General features: G+C 46.3%; 1 protein-coding gene across 2 annotated transcripts; it reads left to right on the forward strand.

The window, feature by feature from the left end:
- Positions 1 to 17: 17 nt before the first annotated feature.
- DYNLL1 (dynein light chain LC8-type 1) lies at positions 18 to 22,351 on the forward strand. 2 transcript variants are annotated; one of them, XM_064578497.1, is made up of 3 exons: positions 18 to 95; positions 20,224 to 20,361; positions 21,927 to 22,351. In XM_064578497.1, exons 2-3 carry the CDS (start codon positions 20,230 to 20,232, stop codon positions 22,062 to 22,064), a joined length of 270 nt encoding a protein of 89 aa, XP_064434567.1. In that variant the 5' UTR covers positions 18 to 95; positions 20,224 to 20,229; the 3' UTR covers positions 22,065 to 22,351. The 2 variants fall into 2 exon arrangements, with proteins under 2 accessions (XP_064434567.1, XP_045743456.1); XM_045887500.3 differs by lacking the exon at positions 18 to 95 and adding an exon at positions 19,869 to 20,025.
- The last annotated feature ends 1,280 nt before the right edge of the window (positions 22,352 to 23,631 follow it).

Raw genomic sequence — 23,631 nt, forward strand, 5'->3', positions numbered from 1 at the left:
GGGGCTACTACTTCTTGGAACATTGATTTCTCCACCTCTGCTTCCCCAGTCTTTTGCTTGGCCAAACCCTCCGTGGCCTCCAGATCCCTGACTTGGTGAGTTTTGGTGTTCAGTGGTAGCAAGAACTGTATGACCCCAGTCTAGAATTTTCCTCCTATTTGTACCTCTGAAAGGCTTAGTTGTGTTGCTGATTTGCAAACTCTTTTGGGGGAAAAGGGGCAGAGGGAGAGGGAGAGAGAGAATCTCAAGCAGACTGCCCACTGAGCACAGAGCCCCACGCAGGGGCCTGATCATAACCTGAGCCAAGGTCATGAGTCGGATGCCTAACTAACTGAACCACTCAGGTGCCCCAGGAGAGAGAGAATCTTAAGCAGGCTCCATGACCAGCGCAAAGCCCTACCTGGGGCTCGATCTCACAACCCTGAGATCATGACCTGAGCTGAAATCAAGAGTTGGACGCTTAGCCAACTGAGCCAACCAGGCACCCCATGATTTATCTAAGCATAATCTAGCATCTTTCTGTCAACATCTTGTTGGTATTTTAATTGGGATGGTGTTAAATCTATAAATTTACATGTGGAAAATTTTTTCATTCTTGCTATATTTGGCCTTCCCATCCAGAACCTTGATGTTACTTTCCATTTATTCACATCTTTTCTTTTCTCCTATTTGTGGCTTATTTATATATTTTAAAGATTTTATTTATTTATTTGACAGAGAGAGAGAGCGCAAGCAGGGGAAGCAGCAGGCAGAGGGAGAGGGAGAAGCAGACTCCCAGCTGAGTAGGGAGCCTGATGTGCGACTCGATCCCAGGACCCTGGGAACATGACCTGAGCTGAAGGCAGACGCTTAATGACTGAGCCACCCAGGCGCCCTAAAAGATTTTCTTTATTTGAGAGAGAGAAAGCATGAGTGGCGGGAGAGCGGCAAAGGGAGAGGGAGAGGGACAAGCAGGCTCCCTGCTGAGTGCAGAGCCCAATCTCAGGGCCCTGAGATCATGACCTGAGCCAAAGTCAGACGCTTAACCGACTGGGCCACCCAGGCACCCCAATTCAATTTAATTCTGACACTACCCAGAGTGCAGAACCCCACAGGTTAAGGGCTCAGTCCCACAAAACTTATCCTTACTTTAGGCAAGGGCCACAAATGGGGTTCCAGTGTACCCAGTTTTTTTTCTGGCTGACTACAAATTTGGGGCTTCCTGCAGACTGAATGTTTATGCCCCCCGAGTGTGATAGGATTAGGAGGAAGGGCTTTGAGGAAGTATTAGGCCATAAGGGTAGAACTCTTAAGAATAGGACTGGGGCCCTTATAAAAGAGACCTCAGAAAGTCCCTTTCTCCTTCCACCATGTGAGGACACAGGGAGAAGACAGCCGGCTATAAACCAGGAAGAGGGCTCTCACCAGAACCCAACCATGTCAGCTCTCTGATCTTGGATTTGCAGCCTCCAGAACTGTGGAAATGAATTTTGGTTGTTTCTAAGCCCCCAAGTCTATAGTGTTCTCTTATAGTAGCCCAAGCAGACTAAAACAGGAGTTCTGGGCATGGAGCTGGTTTTTAGATCCATGAAAATAGAGACTATGAGACGTGGCCCAAAGAGTGAGGCCTGGGACACTCCTTCCTTCAGAGGTCAGGGAGAAGAGGCGGGCAAGCAGCTGAAGCTGAGGAGGAGCACCCAGGAGAGAGGAGAACTGTGAGAGTCCCGGGGATCCTGAAACCCAAGCAAATAATGAGCTTCAGAAGGGAAGAAAGCAAATTGTGACACAAGAACATCAATGTAAGTGCTGAGAACTGGTCACTGGATTTGTGGTAGTCACTGGTCACCTTGATAAGCTGTTTTGGTGCGGTGACTTGAGGAGACGATGGGCAAAAGTCCGTTCAGGCTGCTGTAACAAAGTATCACCGACTGGGTGGCTTATAAGCGAGCAAAATTCATTTCTCATAGTTCTGAATCAGAGACATTGAGATAGTAGTTTCCCTCCCTCCTCCCCATCCACGGTTTCACTTTCCCCAGCTCCAGCTTCAGTCTGGAAGCAGATGATCCTCCTCTGACTATCCTCAGAAGGTCAATAGGAGCCCAACGCTACATCACAATGCCTGCCATTCACCTCAATTCATCTCATCACACAGGCATTTTATCATCTCACATCAAAAGAAGGGGGAGTTCAGCACAATAGGATATTTTGAGAGAGAGATCATATTCACACAACTTTTAGGACAGTTCTATAATTGTTCTACAGTTATAATTGTTCCATTTTATTGTTAATTGTTACTAATTGTTAATTATTGATTGTTAGTGTAGCTATTGCTGTTCATCTCTTACAGTGCCTGATTCATAAACTTTATCATAGGTATGTCCGTTTAGGAAAAATATAGTATATATCTAGGATTCTGTACTGTCTGTGGTTTCAGGCATCCACTGGATGTCTTGGAACGCAGCCTCCATGGGTGAGGGGGCGTTAACTGTGTAGGCAACTCTTTGGAGGAGAGCTGAATGGGGTGGTAGCTAGAGAAGAATGTAGAGTTAAGGAAGGCATTTATTGAAGATAGAGTGTTGCAGGATGTTTGTACACTAATGGGAATAATCCAGTAGATGGGGGAAATTAATGATGCAGGATTCGACATGGTTCATGCCTGGTACCTGGAGGGGAGGCAGTGTGTGCATACAGATGTGTGTGGGCAGGTAGCAATCGTGGGGATTGGAATGTAGGGAAGATTATTGTAGAATGAAGCAGATTTATATGTCGTGACACAGACAACTCAGAATCATCTCATTTTGGTAAAAAGAGAGAAAAAAACCTATTCTATTCATTTAAAAAATCTAATTTTAACAGTTGTTATCTTTGAGTTGTAAGATTACCAGAATGTTCTTTTCCAGAGTCTCCATTGCTGCAGTGTTTGACTTTTATACAATGAGTACCTATTACTTCTGAAAGTAGAATAAAACAAAGATTATTTTTAACTTTGAAAGATGTTCATCAGAACAAAGTGTTGTTACAGTATTGAAAAACTGGAAACAACCCAAGTGTCCAATGATAAGGGATTGTTTCAAAAAGTGATTGATGGAAAATAATTATGGATGGACTATTAAGAAGCTATTGAAAAATTATGTTGGGGGCACCTGGGTGGCTCAGTCGTTAAGTGTCTGCCTTCAGCTCAGGTCATGATCCCAGAGTCCTGGGATCAAGCCCCGCATCGGGCTCCCTGCTCGGCGGGAAGCTTGCTTCTCCCTCTCCCACTCCCCCTGCTTGTGTTCCCTCTCTCACTGTGTCTCTCTCTGTCAAATAAATAAAATCTTAAAAAAAAAAAAATTATGTTGTAGAAGGCTTTTAAGGACATGGAATAGCATGTAACAAAAATTATATTTACAGGGGCACCTGGGTGGCTCAGTCAGTTAAGTGTCTGCCTTTGGCTCAGGTCAAGATCCCAGGGTCCTGGGATCAAGCCCCACATTGGACTCCCTGCTCAGTGGGGAGTCTGCTTCTCCCTGTCCCTCTGCTGCCCCCAGCTCTGCTTGTGCTGTCTCTCTCTCAAATAAATAAATAAAATCTTTTTTTTAAAAGATTTTATTTATTTATTTGAGAGAGAGAATGAGATAGAGAGAGAGAGCATGAGATGGGGGAGGGTCAGAGGGAGAAGAAGACTCCCTGCCGAGCAGGGAGCCCGATGCGGGACTCGATCCTGGGACTCCAGGATCATGACCTGAGCTAAAGGCAGTCACTTAACCAACTGAGCCACCCAGGTGCTCCATAAATAAAATCTTTTAAAAAATGATATTTACAGGGCGCCTGGGTGGCTCAGTCGGTTAAGCGACTGCCTTCGGCTCAGGTCATGATCCCGGGATCCTGGGATCGAGTCCCGCATCGGGCTCCCTGCTCTGCGGAGAGCCTGCTTCTCCCTCTCCCACTCCCACTGCTTGTGTTCCCTCTCTCGCTGTGTCTCTCTCTGTCAAATAAATAAAATCTTAAAAAAAAAAAATGATATTTACAGTGTGATAGGTATCACATGAGTATGGATATATATACATATGCATTGAAAAGTGATGATTTTTTTTTAAGATTTTATTTATTTATTTGACAGAGAGAGAGAGAGAGACAGCGAGAGGGGGAACACAAGCAGGGGGAGTGGGAGAGGGAGAAGCAGTCTTCCCTCAGAGCAGGGAGCCTGATGTGGGGCTCAATCCCAGGACCCTGGGATCATGACCTGAGCTGAAGGCAGACGCTTAACAACTGAGTCACCCAGCCACCCCGAAAAATGATGATTTTTTTAGGGCAAAATATTAACAATGGTCCTCTCTGTACAGTTAATCATTATAATTTAATTCCTTGTGTTCTTCTCTTTTACTTTGCACATTTATTATTATTATTATCATTTTTTAAAGATTTTATTTATTTATTTGACAGAGGGAGACACAGCGAGAGAGGGAACACAAGCAGGGTGAGTAGGAGAGGGAGAAGCAGGCTTCCCGCGGAGCAGGGAGCCCGATGTGGGGCTCGATCCCAGGACTCTGGGATCACGACCTGAGCCGAAGGCAGACGCTTAATGACTGAGCCACCCAGGCGCCCCGCACATTTATTATTTTTATAATCTTTAATAAAAAATGGATGTCAGGAAAGAAAACTGGTTCTCTAAATGTTTCACACCTGTGATGGCTGTGACATTGGCATTGAGACTGAGAACGGTTGCAATTAACTGCATTAAAATTATTTATTTTACTTTATAGCCTGATGGTAAAGGGCCCGTAAATCCAGGAATCTAATTTATATGAACTCGGATAGAAAATAATCATAGAGAAGAGAGTCACAGAGGCTCTGGCTGGAACAACCTGGCACCTCTGCTTAATGAAATACAGATATTCTTTGACTTTCGATGGGGTTTATTCCAATAAACCCATCATAAGTTGAAAATATCCTAAGTCGGAAATGCATTTAATACACCTTACTGAACATCATAGCTTAGCCTTGCCTACCTGAAAAGTACTTGGGGGGTGCCTGGGTGGCTCAGTCGTTAAGCGTCTGCCTTCAGCTCAGGTCACCATCCCAGGGTCCTGGGATCGAGCCCCGCATCAGGCTCCCTGCTTAGCGGGAAGCCTGCTTCTCCCTCTCCCACTCCCCCTGCTTGTATTCCCTCTCTCACTATGTCTCTCTCTGTCAAATAAATGAAAAAAATAAAAAAACTCAGAACACTTACATTAGCTTATAGTTGGTCAAAATCATCTAACACAAATCCTATTTTTTTTTTTTAATTTTTTTTTAAGATTTATTTATTTATTTATTTGAGAGAGAGAATGAGAGAGAGAGAGCACATGAGAGGGGGGAGGGTCAGAGGGAGAAGCAGACTCCCCGCTGAGCAGGGAGCCCGATGTGGGACCCGATCCAGGGACTCCAGGATCATGACTTGAGCCGAAGGCAGTCGCCTAACCAACTGAGCCACCCAGGCGCCCACAAATCCTATTGTATAATAAAATGTTGACTAGTTCATTTAATTCATTAAACACTGTACTGAAAGTGAGAAGCAGAATGGCTGTACGTGTATCATTAGTCTTTTACCCTTGCGATTGCACGGCTGACAGGAAGCTGTGGGCGAAAGCATATAGTACCGCATATCGCCAGCCTAGGAAGAGATCCAAAATCAAAATTCAAAGTATGGTTTCCACTGAATGTGTATCACTTTTGCACCATTGTAAAGTCAAAAAATCTTAAGTCTAACCATCTTCTAAACCAGGGACTATCTGTAATATCTCTGGAGTGGCTCCTGGAAGAAACAGACTTTTATGTCCAGCCTTAAATCTGGCTTTGAGATCCCCAGATGCCAATTTTGGGGGCACCAAGGATTCTACTCTTCTGAGAGAGGACATCCCTCCTGCCCTGGAGGGAACTGGGGCTCTACAAACAGATGTCTAAAATGGAGCAACCTAGGGGCGCCTGGGTGGCTCAGTCGGCTAAGCGGCTGCCTTCGGCTCAGGTCATGATCCCAGGATCCTGGGATCAAGCCCCGCATCGGGCTCCCCGCTCAGCGGGAAGCCTGCTTCTCCCTCTCCCTCTGCCTGCCACTCTGCCTACTTGTGCTGTCTCTCTATCTCTCTGTCAAATAAATAAATAAAATCTTTAAAAAATAAAAATAAAATAAAATAAAATGGAGCAACCTAGAGACCGAGGCAAAGGGGCAATAGTCAAATACTTCTTCAGTGGTGACTTGGCTGCCACATTGGCTCCCCTGCCCTGGCCTACCCTTCTTAGTGACCCTATGATCACGTGAAGCCCAACCTATAGCCTTTCAGGGCCAATGATGGCCCCAGGACAGAGTCCATGTGTCTTAGCTAGGCTCACAAGACCCTGAAGGTGTGGCTGTTGCCCGCTCCCACCCCCCCACCCAGCTTCATCTCTCCCACTCCCCAGATCACTTCTCTGTAGCCAAGTTGGCCTTCCTGAGCTCTCAACCTCCTTTGAGACTTCAGGTCTTTGTGCTATTCCTTTCACCTGAGAAGCTTCTGCATGTCCCCTTCTGCAAGCTCCTCTTCCTTTAGATTGCTCCTCGAATGTGACTTCCCAGGCAAGCCTTCCTACCTCCCAGGCTAGGGCACAGCCCTCGTTAACAGCTCTCATACTAGCCTACATTCTCTGTCATTGCATTTGTCACAACTGTAATCACATCATCATATGCATCTTGTTCAATGCCCACCTCTTCCACATACAAAATGTAAATACCATTAGTATGGAGCCGTATCTGACTTACTTCCTTTCATGATCCTAATGCCTAAACAGGGGCCTTGTACAAGTAGGTGCTCAATAAGTATCTGTTGAAAAAAATAAGTGACTAAGAGGCAGGGTGGGAACTCCCAATGTTTATCCTCTAAGTGGCCAAAGCACTTAGACAGGAAAAATTAAATAAGTAATGGAGCGTCTCTTGGGTAGGTGCCTAGGGATATACATCTCTGTACCTAGCACCTACCTTAGGGCCTGGCCCATGTTAAAAGCTCAGAGAATGTTGTTAGCTGAATAAGCATTACCTCTTCCATCTTCATGTACTCCTCCCTCCGTGATGACCTCATCCAGTCTCATGGCTTTAAATGTCACTTATAAACTGATGACTCCCCAAATTATAGCACTGGCCTGGACTACTTCCCAGAACTCATATATCACACCAACAAGATAGGTATCTTAAACTTAACATGGCCAAAACAACTTTTTGTTTCTGTTTTGTCCAGCCTTCCTCAACCCAATCTATTCTTCTCATTGTTCAGGCCACAAGATTTGGAGTCATGCTTGACTCCTCTCTTTCCTCACACCTTGCATTCAATTAATCAGCAAATCTGTCAGCTCCACCCTCAGAATATATCTAAAATACAACCACCTCTATTCCTACCTCTGTCTGGTTCAAGCCATCTGATGCAATAGCCTCTACCTGGCCTCTCTGCCCCCACTGGCTTCTCCACACTCTGTCCTCCACCCGGTCATCAAATCTTGGCTCAAATGGCACCTTCTTGGAGAGTCCTGCCCAGAAACCTCTATTTAAAACAAGACTCCTCGGGCGCCTGGGTGGCTCAGTTGGTTAAGCGACTGCCTTCGGCTCAGGTCATGATCCTGGAGTCCTGGGATCGAGTCCCGCATCGGGCTCCCTGCTCAGTGGGGGGTCTGCTTCTCCCTCTGACCCTCTTCCCTCTCGTGCTCTCTGTCTCTCATTCTCTCTCTCTCAAATAAATAAATAAAATCTTTAAAAAAAAAAAACAAAAAAACAAGACTCCTCATCCTGTCACCCTTGGTTCTCTTCTTCTACTTTATTTTTATCCACTGCACTTATCAGGGTATGACATATTTTTGCTTGTTTATTATCTTTATTCTCCTGTTAGAATATAGGTTCCATGAAGACAGGACATTGCACATTTTCTTCTCTTGTACATTCATTTAAAAAAAAAATTTTTTTTTATTAGAGAGAGAGCACGCGTGTGGGTGAGCAGGGTCGGGGGTTGGGGGGTGAGCAGCAGAGGGAGAGAAAGAATCTTGAGCAGGCCCCACGCCCAGTGTGGGGCCCGATGCAAGGGAGATCATGACCTGAGCGGAAATCAAGGGATGCTTAACCAACTGAGCCACCCAGGCAACCCTCTTGTACATTCCTAATAGGGTTTTGGTCACCAATTACCATATATGGGCGGAGGGTTTTCCCTCACACCAACAAGCAATTCGCTGGACACCAGCTGGGCGTCCTACAATTCACCTCAATTCTGACACTCTCTGTGGAGATAGCATTAGAATCCACAGGTTAAGGGCCCAGCCCTGCAAGACTGCCCTACCCATCCCACAGCAGACACCAGTCACAAGCCCGGGTTGTTACCTGTACCACCACGACCACTTCTTCTTTCTCTCCTTTGTGTGTGTGTGTGTGTGTGTGTGTGTTACCTACACTTTTTTTTTTAAAGATTTTATTTATTTATTTGACAGAGAGAGACACAGTGAGAGAGGGAACACAAGCAGGGGGAGTGGGAGAGGGAGAAGCAGGCTTCCCACCGAGCAGGGAGCCTGACGCGGGGCTCGATCCCAGGACCCTGGGATCATGACCTGGGCTGAAGGCAGACGCTTAACGACTGAGCCACCCAGGCGCCCCTGTTACCTATACTTCTAACTGGCTATAAATCAGAGGTTCCCATGACCCTCTCCTTGGGTTTGATTAATTTGCTAGAGCAACTCACAGAACTCAGAGAAACATTTTATTTACTGGATCACCAGTTTATTGTGAAAGGATGTAACTCAGGAACAGCCAGATGGAAGAGACACACGTAAGGCAAAGTATGGGGAAAGGGCTCAGAGCTTCCACACCCTTTCCTGGCATGCCACTCTCCCTGCATCTCCACATGTTCACCAACCCATAAGCTTTCCAAACCCTGTCCTTTTGGGTTTTTATGGAGGCCTCAAAACATAGGCATGATTGACTAGATCATTGGCATTAGTTATTATTGAACTCAACCTTCAGCCCCTCACCCCTCCCTTGGGTCAGAGGTGGGGCTGAAAGTTCCAACCTTCTAACGGTTGGCTCTGCTGGCAATCAGCTCCAATCCTTAGGTACTTTCCAAAAGTCACTTTATTAACATAAACCTTATTAACATAAACATAGTAGAGAAAGACTTGTTATGATAACAAGACACCCAATTCACCCATTTCACCCATTTCAGGAACTGAAACTAGAGACCAAATGTTATGACAAAAGATGCTGCCACAGAGACACAAACTGATTACAAATAAAATGATACGATAGCTGAGTTGTGTTTAAAAAGGAAAAAAAAGGGGGGCACCTGGGTGGCTCAGTTGGTAAAGTGTCTGCCTTCGGCTCAAGTCATGGTCTCAGGGCCCTGAGATCAAGCCCTGCATTGGGCTCCCTGCTCAGTAGGGAGCCTGCTTCTCCCTCTCCCTCTGCTGCTCCCTCTGCTTGTGCTCTCTCTCTGTCAAATAAATAAATAAAATATTAAAATAAAAGAAAAAGAAAAAAAGGATGCTGCCATTTCTCTAACTGCTCAGGAAATTCCAAGGTTTTGGGAGCTCTGAGCCAGGAACCAGGATGAAGATCAAATATATATTTCTCATTATAAGTCACAATATCACAATCCTCCACACCCAGAACAATGACTGACACCTAGTTCTCTCTCAAAAATCTCTCAGCAGTCCCTAAAATCTTTTTTTTTAAGATTTTATTTATTTGAGAGAGAGAGTGAGAGAGAAAGAGAGAGAGAGCACAAGCTGGGTGAGGGCAGAGAGAGAAGCAGATTCCCCGCTGAGCAGATAGCCCGATGTGGTACTTGATCCCAGGACTCTGATATCATGACCTGAGCCGAAGGCAGACGCCTAACTGACTGAGCCACCCAGGTGCCCAAGTCCCTAAAATCTTTTTTTTTTTTTTAAGATTTTATTTATTTATTTGAGACAGAGAGAATGAGAGACAGAGAGCATGAGAGGGAGGAGGGTCAGAGGGAGAAGCAGACTCCCTGCTGAGCAGGGAGCCCGATGCGGGACTCGATCCCGGGACTCCAGGATCATGACCTGAGCTGAAGGCAGTCACTTAACCAACTGAGCCACCCAGGCGCCCCCAAGTCCCTAAAATCTTAAAAAAAAAAAATCTTTCAGCAGTCATGAATGAAGGTCTGAATGAACTCTTGAGTTCTGGAGAGTCAAGTTTGTCCCTGTCAGTGAAAAAGAATGCAGATGCCAGAAATCAGATACCCACAACTTGTCCCTTTGTCTGGGCCCTAGAATAATTGAGAGTTAACTGGTGGCCATTTTGCATATAATTAAAGAGTGGCACTGAGGTCACTAGTGAGTCAGAGGGGGCTGTTAGCTCCCAGAGCAAGTACAGGTCCTGCTTCTTAGCTCACACTGGAGGGAACCTGTTCTGTAATTGTTGGATATCCCATCCCTTCATCTATAGTAGGCCTGCCTGCCTTGTGGTCTTTACATGGGGCTGTGAGTTTGGCATTCATGAAATTTGGACTCAGTCTAGATTGTTTACAGCAGTCGTTCTCAACTGGGGCCATTTCACCCTGCAGGGGACATTTGGTGTTGTCTGCAGACATTTTTGGTTGACAATTGGGCATGAAATGCAATTGGCGTCTAGGAGGTAGAGGCTATGGATGCTGAGAACATCCTCCAAAGCACAGGATGGGCCCCTAACAAAAAACTTTCTGGTCCAAAATGTTAGTGCCAAGGTGGAAAAATCCTGGTTTAGGGTAACATTAATAATAATTGGTAGCTGGCATCGTTGACTTTTGCCATGTGCCAAGTCTTGCACTATATACTTTATATGCACCATCTCAATCTTCAAATTGTCCCCGAGAAACAAGGACTATTGCAATCCCCATTTTACAAATAAGAAAACTGAGGCTCAGAGAGGTGGACTCACTCACCTAAGGTTACACACTTTAGTTGGGGTAGAGTCGGGATGCATACCCAAGCCCATGTGGCCTTTTAGCCTCTGCCCTGGGTTGCTCTGCCCATTAGTTGGAAGCCGAGGGGGGTGAACTAGGCCTCTCTGGATGTGCCTGAATTCATCTGCTGCCCCCCATGGACAGACGGCTGAGCAGTGAGCCTTCAGAGGGGTCTGTCCACTCAGGCAAGGCTTGGCTATTGGCCAGGGAGGAGATTTTTCTTCCCTGAGTTGTCCTAGCCTGTCTGGCCTCACTCTCCCTGCCCTGCAGTACAGTACTTGGCTCTAAAGCTCAGTTCCCCTGCCAGCCCCAGGCTAGTGCCAGCCCTTCTCCATGGGGAGGAAATTTCTGGATTCAGACCTAGGCCTTATGCACTCTCCCATGGAGCCCATCCTTTCTGGGCAGGAGTCCTTGAATCAATTCTGGGAGTTTGCAAGGTCACATCTCACATGTCCTTTCAGGTAAGAGAGGGCTAGGGCTGCTAGGTTGATGACAGAACTGGTCCAAGAAAGGGCTTGAGGTCCCAGAAAACCTTGAAAAATGATTGCTAGGCATGGCTGGGAACAGTGTAATCCCGGACCAGTGGCAAGCAGAGGTGGAGCAGGCTGTGGTCTTTTCTAGCCTGTTTGTGGGAGGGTAGAGCTCCAAGCCCTGCAAAGGATCTCCCAGCCTGCTTATGAATAATCTCAAGGGGCTTTCTGAAGGCCCTGGGAAAGTGTGGTGGCTAAAATACAAAGGTAGTTTGTCCAGGGAAGATCAAGACAGTCAAGGGCCAATCTAGGGTCAAGTGTGAAAGGAAGCCATGTTGAATTAGAAATATCCATCCTTCCATCCATCCATCCATCCATCCATCCATCCAACATATATGTAGGGGGCTTTGGCCAGGAGCCAGGGATACCTACAGTCTCCAGGAACTGGAGCATCATCTCTCTTTGTCTGGGGAGGTGGGGCAACTCAGAGTTTCCCCCTACCATATGTGACTGCAGAGTCAGACCAAGCTCTGCCATTTCTGAGCAGGGTGACTTTAGGCAAGGGACTTCACCTCTCTGAACCTTATTTTCCTCATCTGTGTAACGGAGAGACCAGCATCTGTGTAACGGAGAGATACTTGATATCCACCCCATAAAGTTGTGAGAAGTCAATGAGACAACTAAGTTCTCTTAGTATAAGTATATAAGCATATACTAAGTTCTCAATACCTAACAGCAATAGCTACCATTTTTTTGGACCTTGGTTAGGTCTTAGATGCATTATTTAATATAATCCTTCCCACCACCTTATAATAAATATACACCTTATACATTTGCCATTTAAAAATCAGGAACCTGGGGCGCCTGGGTGGCTCGGTTGAGTGTCTGACTCTTGATTTTGGCTCAGGTCATGATCTCAGGGTTGTGGGATTGAGCCCCTCAGCCACCCAGGCTCTATGCTCAGTGGGGAGTCTGTTTCTCTCCTTCTCCTTCTCCCTCTGCACCCCCCCCCCGCATGCACATGCTCTCCCTCTCTCTAAAATAAATGGATAAATCTTTAAAAAAAAGAAAATGCACATTTTCAGGTTTAGAAGATTTTTCAAGCAAGTTTTTTTTTAATATTTTATTTATTTATTTGAGAGAGAGAATGAGAGAGAGAGAGCATGAGAGGGGCGAGGGTCAGAGGGAGAAGCAGACTCCCTGCTGAGCAGGGAGCCCAATGCTGGACTCAATACCGGGACTCCTGGATCATGACCTGAGCTGAAGGCAGTCGCTTAACCAACTGAGCCACCCAGGCGCCCCTCAAGCAGGTTTAGTAGCTAGAGTGGAATAGAGTGAGTTGCCCAGATATGTGATGCTATGGAACCCCAGGTGGGCCAATTCAGTGGACTCTGGGAGGGAATCTAAACATTCATTTCAGGAGTTTGGGTTATTCCAAGGCAATTGTTCTTTATGCTCTTTGGGTTCTAAAGCCCTTCATACATCTGCTGGAAGTTATAGATCCTCTCCCTGGAAAAATGCCTTTGAGCACAACACATATTTTATGCATAATTCTAGGGGGTTTGTAAAACCCAACCATGGACCCGCTTTAAGAACCCTCCTCTTAGGGCAGCATTTCCCAAGTGTGGGACCATATCACTAGTGGTCTCCAAGATCAGTTTAACAATATGAGGACAAAATGTTTTATATTCTAATATTTATTCATGTTTTATAGTTACTTTCCATTTATGACAAATGAGACTGGTTTTCCATTTATGGTAATAATATACATTTGCCTTTTAAAAATATACTTATTTTAGGGGCACCTGGGTGGCTCAGTTGGTTAACCTCTGCCTTCAGCTCAGATCATGATCCCAGGATTCTGGGATCGAGCCCCGCATTGGTCTCCTTGCTCTGCAGGGAGCCTGCTTCTCCCTCTCCCTCTGCCTGCTGCTCCCCATGCTTGTGCTGTCTCTCTCTCTCTGTCAAATAAATAAATAAATAAATAAAATCTTTTTAAAAGTTTAATAAAATAAAAAAATAAAGGGAGTTTAATTAAAGAAAAATATTGAATAAATAGTAGTAGAGGTAGGGTGCAGGTATGGCAAAAATCATGAGAACGATTTAGGAAACTTCTCTGGGGTTTCTACTTGGTGGAGTTATAGTGGGTTTACTCTAGTGTTGTCTGAACTTCCAGTGGACCCTGGAAATGACCTATTCTCAGGCTTTCTAAATCTGATCAGATGGTTCTCATCAACGAAGAATGAGGTTGAGTCTCCACTTTCTCCCCTCCCCAGGGAATCTCCTAGTGCCTATGATGAGTTGTCCCCTCCCTGCTGCCAATCAGAACTACACCAGATATCGTCTTCGTGCAGCTCTAAGTGTAGGCATTTTGGTGCTATATCCATTCATTTATTCAGCACTCATTCCCCAAACATTATGTGCCATTTAGCAAGCATAGACCACACTCCATTCACTCCTAGAAAGTATCAAATCCCCGGCACCCAAGGATAAGCCAGCCTGTCGAATGTGACAGAGTACCAGATTTGGAGTCAGACCAGGCTCCATAACCAACTTGCTGTGTAATCACAAGCAGGTCCTTTTCCTTCTGGTCTTTTTTCTGACACCGCTTCCATCACTGTTTTCTTCCCCCCTAACACCAAGCCCTTATTTTTCCATACAGCTTCTTCAATTCTCCAACATCAACAATTCAATTCAGCTCTGACACTGACTTGATCTCGGGGTCCTGAGATCGAGCCCACATGGGCTCTGCACCCAGTGAGGAGTCTGCTTGGGACGCTCTTGCCCTCTGCCCCTCCCCCAAGCCTCTCTCTAAATAAATAAATAAATAAATAAATAAATAAATAAATAAATCCTTAAAAAAAAAAAAAGACTGTCCCCACTTCAGATGTCCCTGCAAGTGAGGTTCCCACTTTGCCCAACTGACTAAAAATTTTGGGGTTCCCATGACAGCCTCCTCAGGTTTGATAATTCTGTAGAACAACTCACAGAACTCAAGAAAGTACTCTACTTACTATTACAGATTTATTATAAAGGACAACTGAGGAACAGCCAAATGGAAGAGATGCATATGGGGGGGGTGCAGAGTTTCCATGCCCTCTCCAGGGGCGCCACCCTCACAGTACTTCATGGTTTGGGAGTTTTTATGCAGATCTCATTACCTAGGTGTGGCCATTGGAGATTGGATTTAATCTCCAGCCCCTCTCTGTTCCCAAAAGGTGAGGAAGTGCGGAGGGTCAGGGAAGGGGACATGGCTGGGGAAGGGGGTTGGAAAGTTCTAAACCTCTAATCACAAGATTGATTCCTCTGGGGACTAGCTATCTGGATATCTGAAGCTGGGGCACCTGGGTGGCTCAGTTGGTTAATCGACTGCCTTCGGCTGAGGTCATGATCCCAGAGTCCTGGAATCGAGTCCCACATTGGGCTCCCTGCTCACTGGGGAGCCTGCTTCTCCCTCTGACCCTCTCCCCTGTCATGCTGTTTCTCTCTCTCTTTCAAATAAATAAATAGAGTCTTAAAAAAAAAAAAAAAGATATCTGAAGCTATCCAGCCCCCCTCCTGCAAAAAGTCACCTCATTGGCATAAACTCAGGTATCAGTAGTTAATAGGGGCTCATTATGAATAACAAAAGCAGACTCCAGATAATTCCAAGGGCATTTAGGGCTCTGTGTCAGGAACTCTAGACAAAGACCAAATATATATATATTTGGCGCCCGCCTTCTCTGATTTTGTCTTCTGGTTGCAAAAAGAGAGTATTCAGCTAGATGAGAGGACCATAGGCTGTATCGAGACTGCACTGTATTTTAAAAAATCATTTTGTGACCAACATTTAAAAATGATATTTCTCTCAAAAATAATCCAGATGTCTCATCACTCTTGAAAAATCAGAAGATTTAGCAACACTGGGTCAGCATTCCCAAATGGCAATATCTGCCTGGCACTTTTAAAGAGGCTTTTCTGGGCGCCTGGGTGGCTCAGTTGGTTGGGCGACTGCCTTTGGCTCAGGTCATGATCCTGGAGTCCCTGGATCAAGTCCCGCATCGGGCTCCCTGCTCAGCGGGGAGCCTGCTTCTCCCTCTAACCCTCCCCCCTCTCATGTACTCTCTTTCTCTCTCTCAAATAAATAAATAAATCTTTAAAAAAAAATAAAGAGGCTTTTCTAGGGGCACTGGGTGGCACAGTTGGTTAAGCATCCAACACTGAGTTTCAGCTCAGGTCGTGATCTCAGGGTCCCGGGATCGAGCCCTACGTTGGGTTCAGTGTGGAGTCTGCTTGAGATTCTCTTCTCTCCCTCTGCCCCTCCCCGCTGCACACTCTCTCTCTAAAATAAATAAGAATTTTTTTTAATTAAAGGGCTTTTCTATTTGCCATAGTTCCTACCACTCCCACCTACCTCACCTCACTCACCAGCTGGGCCCCTTGTATTTCAAACCCTCAAACCTATGATACTAGAAGGATTAGGTTCCCGTTGACTAGAAGCTCCTTGAGGTTGGGACAGTAACTGATTCTAGGTACATATTTCAAGCATCCGTGCTGCACAGTGTATTTTGCTGATAATTAGGGGATGCCTCACTGTGGGATGAATAGATAGGAAATGAGAAATAATTCTGCAAAAATAAGTGATAAAGGAATGAAAAAGACAGGTATTTGGTTCCTAGAAACAATACCCCCCCCCCCAACAGGTCTTTGGGGGTTAGGCACAGACCAGGAAGGCATGGATTTCTGGTAGTGCCCTTCTTTCACGTTTATAGAAAATAATTATAGCGTCAAGAGCTGATTGAGATGAGCAGTACAAGCACAGAGATGCTAGGGAAGGCAGGTGCTACAAATGGAGAACAAGTTCTAGGCATTTACTAAACAAAATCCTATTATCTGTTAGAAAACTTTAATATCATTCCATTTCCTTATTTATTTATTTATTTATTTAAGATTTTATTTATTTATTTGACAGAGAGAGAGACAGCAAGAGAGGGAACACAAGCAGGGGGAGTGGGAGAGGGAGAAGCAAGGCTTCCTGCTGAGCAGGAAGCCCGATGTGGGGCTCGATCCCAGGACCCTGGGATCATGACCTGAGCTGAAGGCAGACGCTTAACGACTGAGCCACCCAGGCGCTCCCCATTTCTTTTTTCAAAAGATTTATCTATTTATTTATTTATTTGAGAGAGAGCACGTGCACAAGCACGGGGTGGAGTGGGATGGGGGTGGAGGCAGAGGGAGAGAGAGAGACAGTCCCAAGCAGACTCTTCCCTAAGCACAGAGATGTCACGATCACAGCAGAAACCAAGAGTCCCACTTAACTGACTGCACCACCCAGGCGTCCCAACATCATCCCATTTCAAACTCCTTTTCTTCAAAGTTATGAATAAGAAAAAGGTGCACTGTCTAATCAGCTAAATATATTAAGATAATACTGAAGTTAAGAGAATGGATTTAAGGGGCGCCTGGGTGGTTCAGTTGGTTAAGCGCCTGCCTTTGGCTCAGGTCATGATCGCGGGGTCCTGGGATCCAGCCCTGTGTCAGGCTCCCTGGCTCAGCAAGGAGTCTGCTTCTCCCTCTCCCTCTGGCCCTACCCCCTGCCTGTGCTCTCCCATTCCCTCTCTCTCTCTCTCTCAAATCAATTAAAAACAAAGAGAGAGAGAATGGATTTTAGGATCATCCAGACCCGGAACTTATTCATTTATTAACAATGTGAACTTGAGGGGCACCTGGGCTCAGTCAGTTAAGCGTCTGCGTTCGGCTCAGGTCATGACCCTGGGTCCTGGGATCAAGCCCCGCATCAGGCTCTCTGCTCACCGGGGATCTTGCTTCTGTCTCTTCCTCTGCTGCTCCCCCTACTTGTGCTCTCTTACTCTCAGATAGATAGATAAATAAAAATAAATAAATAAATAAATAAATGAAATCTTTAAACAAAAAATGTGACCTTGAGAAAGTCAACGTCCTAATCTGTAAAATGGCAATATAAGACCTGGTAATTTTAATTCAATGTAAATTTAATTCAATGCATACTATAAATTCAATGCAGACACTGAATTAGATGCTGAAGACACAGCAGTGAACAAGAGAGAGACAGAGAGACAGTAACCAAGCAAATAAATACGAGATAATTCCTCTGAAGGAATAAATGAAGCAGGTACAATGGAGGAAATACAAGGGTTGTAGAAAGTCACTAAAGGGTGGTGGTAGTGACAAGTAGAGATGGGAGGTCAGGGAGGGTGGCATTTGAGCTGGAATCTAAATGAGCAGACAGCTATGCCAAAAGGGAGACAGGAGGAAAGGGGTCCCAGGCCCAGCTGCTGTGAGGAATAACTGAGTGAATGAAAGCACTTGGTGGTAAACAACCACTCAATAAACAGCTGCTATTCTTATTATGGCATATACTTTACTCTCAGCTCCTTCTATTCAAACAAGGAGAAGCTGGCCAAGCCATAGATCAGAGGGATATATATATATATTTGAAAAAATATATATATGAAAAATAAATATAGGAGCACGTGGGTGGCTCAGTCAGTTGAGTGTCTGACTCTTGGTTTTGGCTCAGGCCATGTCTCAAGGTTGTGAGATTGAGATTCCCTCTCTCTCTTCCTCTCCCTCCCCGCCCGCATCCCTCCTGCTCCTGTGCCGGGGGTGCAGGCACATGCTTTCTCTCTCAAATAAATCAATCTTTTTTCAAAAAAGTAAATATAAACATATTCATGTAAAGTAAAGGCCCCCAAGAAAAATTCAGGCTCTGGCCTCATGAGGAGATTCCGTAGCTCTGAATCATACACCCAAGTCAGGTAGAAGCACTAACCCAGCCTCACCCCTGTTGCCAACCCAACTTCTACCTCCTTACACCATAAAGAACTATTTTTTTTTTTTAAGATTTTATTTATTTATTTGACAGAGAGAGACACAGCGACAGAGGGAACACAAGCAGGGGGAGTGGGAGAGGGGGAGAAGCAGGCTCCCCGCAGAGCAGGGAGCCCCATGCGGGACTCGATCCCAGGACCCCGGGACCATGACCTGAGCCGAAGGCAGTCGCCTAACCAACTGAGCCACCCAGGCGCCCCCAGAACTATTTTCTGAAACCCATAATCCCTCCACTGGAAACCTGGCACTGGGAAACGCCTCTTAATTTTATTTAATTGATACGCATATGTTGTACCTGAAGCTCTTCTCATTATTCTCATCTGTTTCTCTTTGGAATTGTGTGCCTGTCTGGTCCAATTGTTATAAGGGGCTCTGGGTTAACGAGAGTAATGGTCAAGAAGGAAAATGCAGAAATGTAAACAGAAAGCTTCCGTTTGCATGATGAATATGGTAACTTGTTTATGGAAGTGCAAAAACACATTATAGGCATTTAAGGATTGGTCAAAATCTTGCTGTGACTCTTGGGATAGTTCCATAAGCTGATAGTTTTTGAGAAGATGCACCGAGCACTTACTACAATGCCACACCTTGCGCTGAAGAATTTCAAGAACATCAGTTCCTTTAATATTTTCAACATGCCTAGGAAGTGGTTTCCTTTTATATTCAGTCCCCCTTCACGGATAAGAAAACTGAGATTCAATCAGCTAGTAAATGACAGTGCTGGGGTTTAAACCTGATCTGACCCTGCTCCCCAACCTCTCAAGACCACTTACTGGTTAGTCTCCCAAAGCCAGAGGAAAATACCCCTGAGGGACGCCCTTCTATCCGTTAGGGTACTTCCGCTTTAGAGATAAATCCGCAACCAAGAAACTCCCTCACAGGAAAGACTGCCTCAACGAGCAAGAAGCCCCAGCCGGGACACACACACCTGGGATCAGCACTTCCAAACCCGAGCCCCTTAAAGGAAGTCTTCCTTGCCCAGCCAGAATAAGGAAACCGCTCCCATTCCTGAAGACCTTACCACCCACCCCCAAATTTGAAAAGAGGCCCGGCTACATAATTTGTGGGACCCAATGCAAAATGAAAACGTGGGGTCCCTTGTTAAAAAAAAAAAAAAATTAAGAATTTCAAGAATGAGAGAGTAGAGCATTAAACCAAGCCCTGGGGCCCCTCTTCTGCAACTGCCCTGGTTACTCGGCCATAAAGCCAGCCCTGCTTCAGAAATACCCTTTAAGTGAACGGAGTGGCTACCTCACTTAGAATCCTTAAATCCTTTGGACCTGGGGTGGAGGTGGGGGGGACGTAGGACACCCAACTTCCCAAGATATTCGAGAACACACCCTGGGACAACCTTCGAAAATCTGGAGGCACTTCTCTTGGCTTGGGCACAAAGTCGCCTCGCACCCCTCTAGTCTCTGGGTGGTCCTCGCGACCCCACCCCAACTCCACCTTCGGGGTGTGTGGGCCTCACCGCGTGCGGCCCATTGCCAGGGCAACCGACGCCGCGAGAGATGCATTGTGGTCTGCAACAAAATGCAGGAGAAAGATCCTGAGGGAACCATTGAGTCTATGGACCAATGGGAGAGTCCTGGGGGGCTGCGTCAAGCCAATGGGGACGTTCCTCGGGGGCGGGGCCGGCGGGAGCAGGGCGGGGCCTAGGCACTAGGCGGCGGCGGCTGGTGTGGGGCTCCTTAGATGCGCCACGGCTTCGGTAGCGACGGTAGCTCCTGCCGGGTCTGAGTGTCGCCAGCCCCTCCCCCAGGAGACCGTTGCAGTTGGCCGTCCCCTGCTCCTCGGTGAGAGACTCGGGGGCTGCGGGGGGCTTCGCTGCCTGGTTACATCTCCCGCGGGACTTCTCCCGCTGTTCGGTCCGCGCGGCCCGCGCTTTCTGAGAAGCGGGGTGGGGGGCGGGAGGAGTGGGCTGGGGGAGCTGGCGCCTCGCAAGCGCAGCCTACACCCCAGCTCCTCACCCCTTGTCCGGGCCTCGCCCCCAGGTAACCATGTGCGACCGAAAGGCCGTGATCAAAAACGCCGATATGTCGGAGGAGATGCAACAGGACTCGGTGGAGTGTGCGACTCAGGCGTTGGAGAAATACAACATAGAGAAGGACATTGCGGCCCATATTAAAAAGGTGAGGACGGGGCGCGCGGGCGGGGGGGGCTCGGGCCGTTTGCGCGCAGCTGGGGCGAGTCACAACTTAGTCCTTCTTCCCGATCCTGCGTCCCCAGAGCGCTTGGCAGACATCCTTGGAGGCACGCAGGGCAGCTCGGGTGTAGAGGTTTCCAGAAAGGACGCAGATGAATTTTGCGCTCCTGATGAGAAGACCAGACCCTCCGCGCCCGAAGTTTTTTTATTACCCAGCTCCGCAGGGGGAAAGCGCCACCTAGCAACGGTTTCTAGGATCAGGGAGCAGCGGTTCCCCCTCTTCTGCATGATTCCTGCGCGGAGGATCCATCTGGGTGCTCCGGAGGGGGGGAGCTGCGTGGGTGTTTCCAGCCGGGCCGGAGGGAGATCTTGCCAGCCTTTCGGTGGGGAGTTAGTCGGCAGTTGAGGGAAAGTGGGTGGTAGTGGTGGTTAGGGGGCTGGGGTGAGGGCTTGGTAAATGGCAGTCTGTAGAAAGCTGGCAGGACTGCCAATTTCTCCGAGCTGTGTTTTCTGGAAGGGAAGGGAACTGGCAGCTTAAGCCGTGGGAGGGTTCCTAGTTGAGAATGGGAAGATGAAACACTGCAGAGGGAACAGAAATACCTTTTTTGACAAACGCAGCAGTGGGTTCCTCTAACTTTTAAGAATGTTATTCCAGTAGATGTAAAAGATGTTCATGCTGCATACAGCGTGAGAGCCGAATTTTGTGTAACTCCTCACAGAGACTTGTAAGAATTACATAGAGAAAGACTGGCTTTGGCGCCTGCCCTACAGTCACCTAGTGGAGAAATTACCACAGGCGTTCTTGTTCTCAGAGCCCCTTTGGCTGAGGAAAATAGGGAAAGTTGTTCCTGCAGTTTGCTATCTTTGTGTACTAGGTGTAGATTAGCACCATCAGGATAGATGTGGAAGAGAGGGCTGTTGAAATTAAGGATAAAATCTGACAGGTGACTATCAGATTCTGCGTCTAGCATTCTTTTTGTGGGTGGAACAGTGGATTGCAGAGTATCTGGTGCCCTTTAAATTTTGATCCACAGTGGTTTAAATGCGAATTGAGGCTTTGCCCTTCGGACATCTTTTGTTTTCATTGATACTGGAGTGCAGTTAAGGAATGGGGTATTTGGGGCTAAATATTTACCATTTTGGATTTTGTGGTGCATGACCTACAGGAGGATAATTTCGTTTGTTCTGTTTACACATAACGTGATAAACTAGAACTGTTATCACCTGCTGTCAATTAAAGAGAATATCATAGGAGCTATGAAGGCAAAATTACCATGATAACAAAGTGCCCTGTCTGTGAGGCTGCCCTTACTGCTTTTTACCTCCCCAGCCCCCATTCTCAGCTTAGCTCAGACTGCAAGTATGTATGCATTAATGCACTATGTAGGCGACTTGAAGCTGGGGAACATTCTTTCATGCTAAGAATTTGCAGATGCTAACGTTCCTTCTTTCTGCCCCTACAGGCTCTGCTTATCTGGGAGGCAAACTCTGACCTCTGGTTTAGCACTGAAATTCTAGTGTTCTTTTTCTTTCCCCCTCTCCCCCCACCAGGAGTTTGATAAGAAGTACAACCCCACCTGGCACTGCATCGTGGGGAGGAACTTCGGTAGTTACGTGACACATGAAACCAAACACTTCATCTACTTCTACCTGGGCCAAGTGGCCATTCTTCTGTTCAAATCTGGTTAAAAGCATGGACTGTGTCACACACCCAGTGATCCATCCAAAACCAAGGACTGCAGCCTAAATTCCAAATACCAGAGACTGAAATCTTCAGCCTTGCCTAGGGGAACACCTCGATCTTTGAACCTGTATTGTGTTGTTTTGTACAGGGCATTCTCTGTACAAATTTGTTGTGGTTATAAAACAATTAGCAAAACAGCTTACATTTGTATTTATTTTCTATTCCATACCTCTACCCCATGTTTTTTCTCCTCAAAATCCATTCCTTTCAAAATAAATCTGTTGGAGAAGTGTGTGTTAGTTACGATTTGTTCAAATCTAGGGTTGAAAATGGCTTATCACTTAATCTTGAGTAGGTTAGTGGGGGTCAGTCCTTGAAGTGAGTTTCTGTGGGATGTAATAGACTAGCCTATTCATAGTGCTCATCTTGAGTCTTTAGTTTCCCCCATCCTGCAGCTGTCGTGCATGGAAGAATACTGCTCAGAAGTGCATGTTGAGAAACACGTGGCACAGAAACTTTTGGGTTAAATCTCATTACTAATCTGATAAATACTATCCTTAAGTGCTCATTTTGTTAAAAGGGTGTTCTGGACTTTGGGCCTCAGGTGGTGGTGATGACTGTGTAGAACTTTATCGAAGTTTTGTTTTTTGTTTTTTTGTCTGTAAAATAAGCCAGTAACAGAGTTGAGCTAATGAGAAATTTGCTGGGCTCTAGGCTGTCCGCCCCCCACCCCCTTTTCCTGCCCTGTCCCAAAAGGACACTCAGATTAAAAGGGAAAATGAACGTTTTTGAGCAGCAGCCCTCCATGTGATTCCAATAAAGTCTCTGCAGGAATTTAAATGTGTAAGCCTGCTGTGCTGCGCTTTAACTAGCTATACTTAGAAACCCTGTTACAATTAAATGTGAATTGAAGCTTTCATTAAAAGGCCCAATTAAGGCTGTGGATAAGTAACCTTCATTAAAGGTTTCCTGCTATCAATTTTAAGAAGATTGAAGTCTTTTCTAGGAAGAAAATCAAATATAGCAGACTTGGCTTTTGTAGGCATAACGGAAATATGCCAGAGGCTGAAACAACCCACACTCCTCTTGGGAAGTTGCGAGGGTCCTGGCTTTTTCTAGTCTCCCTATGTTTTCAGTGTTCACACGAGGTAACACTTTTTGTTTTAAACTTTGGGTCTGTGAGATGCAATTAGGATTTCTGAGCAGCCAGGCTACTGCGACACAGGAGAGGATAGAGTTGAAATGACTCCATCTTAAGGACAGCATTAGGGGGGCGCCTGGGTGGCTCAGTTGTTGGGCATCTGCCTTTGGCTCGGGTCATGGTCCCAGGGTCCTGGGATCGAAGATCCGAGCCCTGCATCGGGCTCCCTGCTCAGCACGAAGCCTGCTTCTCCCTCTCCCACTGCCCCTGCTTGTGTTCCCTCTCTCGCTGTGTCTGTCAAATAAAATCTTCAAAAAAAAAAAAAAAAAATTAGGTTGTAACATCTTTGGGAGATTATTACTACCAGAACTTGGGGTTTTAAGAATTGTAGTGAAGTTGAGGGGCGCCTGGGTGGCTCAGTCGGTTAAGCG

Source organism: Mirounga angustirostris, unplaced genomic scaffold (assembly GCF_029215605.1).
Source record: "Mirounga angustirostris isolate CCGP_5_RB_7025 unplaced genomic scaffold, mMirAng1.0.hap1 SCAF_14, whole genome shotgun sequence".
Taxonomy (NCBI): Eukaryota; Metazoa; Chordata; class Mammalia; order Carnivora; family Phocidae; genus Mirounga; species Mirounga angustirostris.

What these genes read in the sequence shown, in the direction of transcription:
- DYNLL1 (XM_064578497.1), top strand. Translation starts at nt 20,230, where the DNA reads ATGTGCGACCGAAAGGCCGTGATCAAAAACGCCGATATGTCGGAGGAG. An exon ending in TTGCGGCCCATATTAAAAAG is followed by an intron (nt 20,362 to 21,926) that starts GTGAGGACGGGG and finishes TCCCCCCACCAG; the next exon opens with GAGTTTGATAAGAAGTACAA.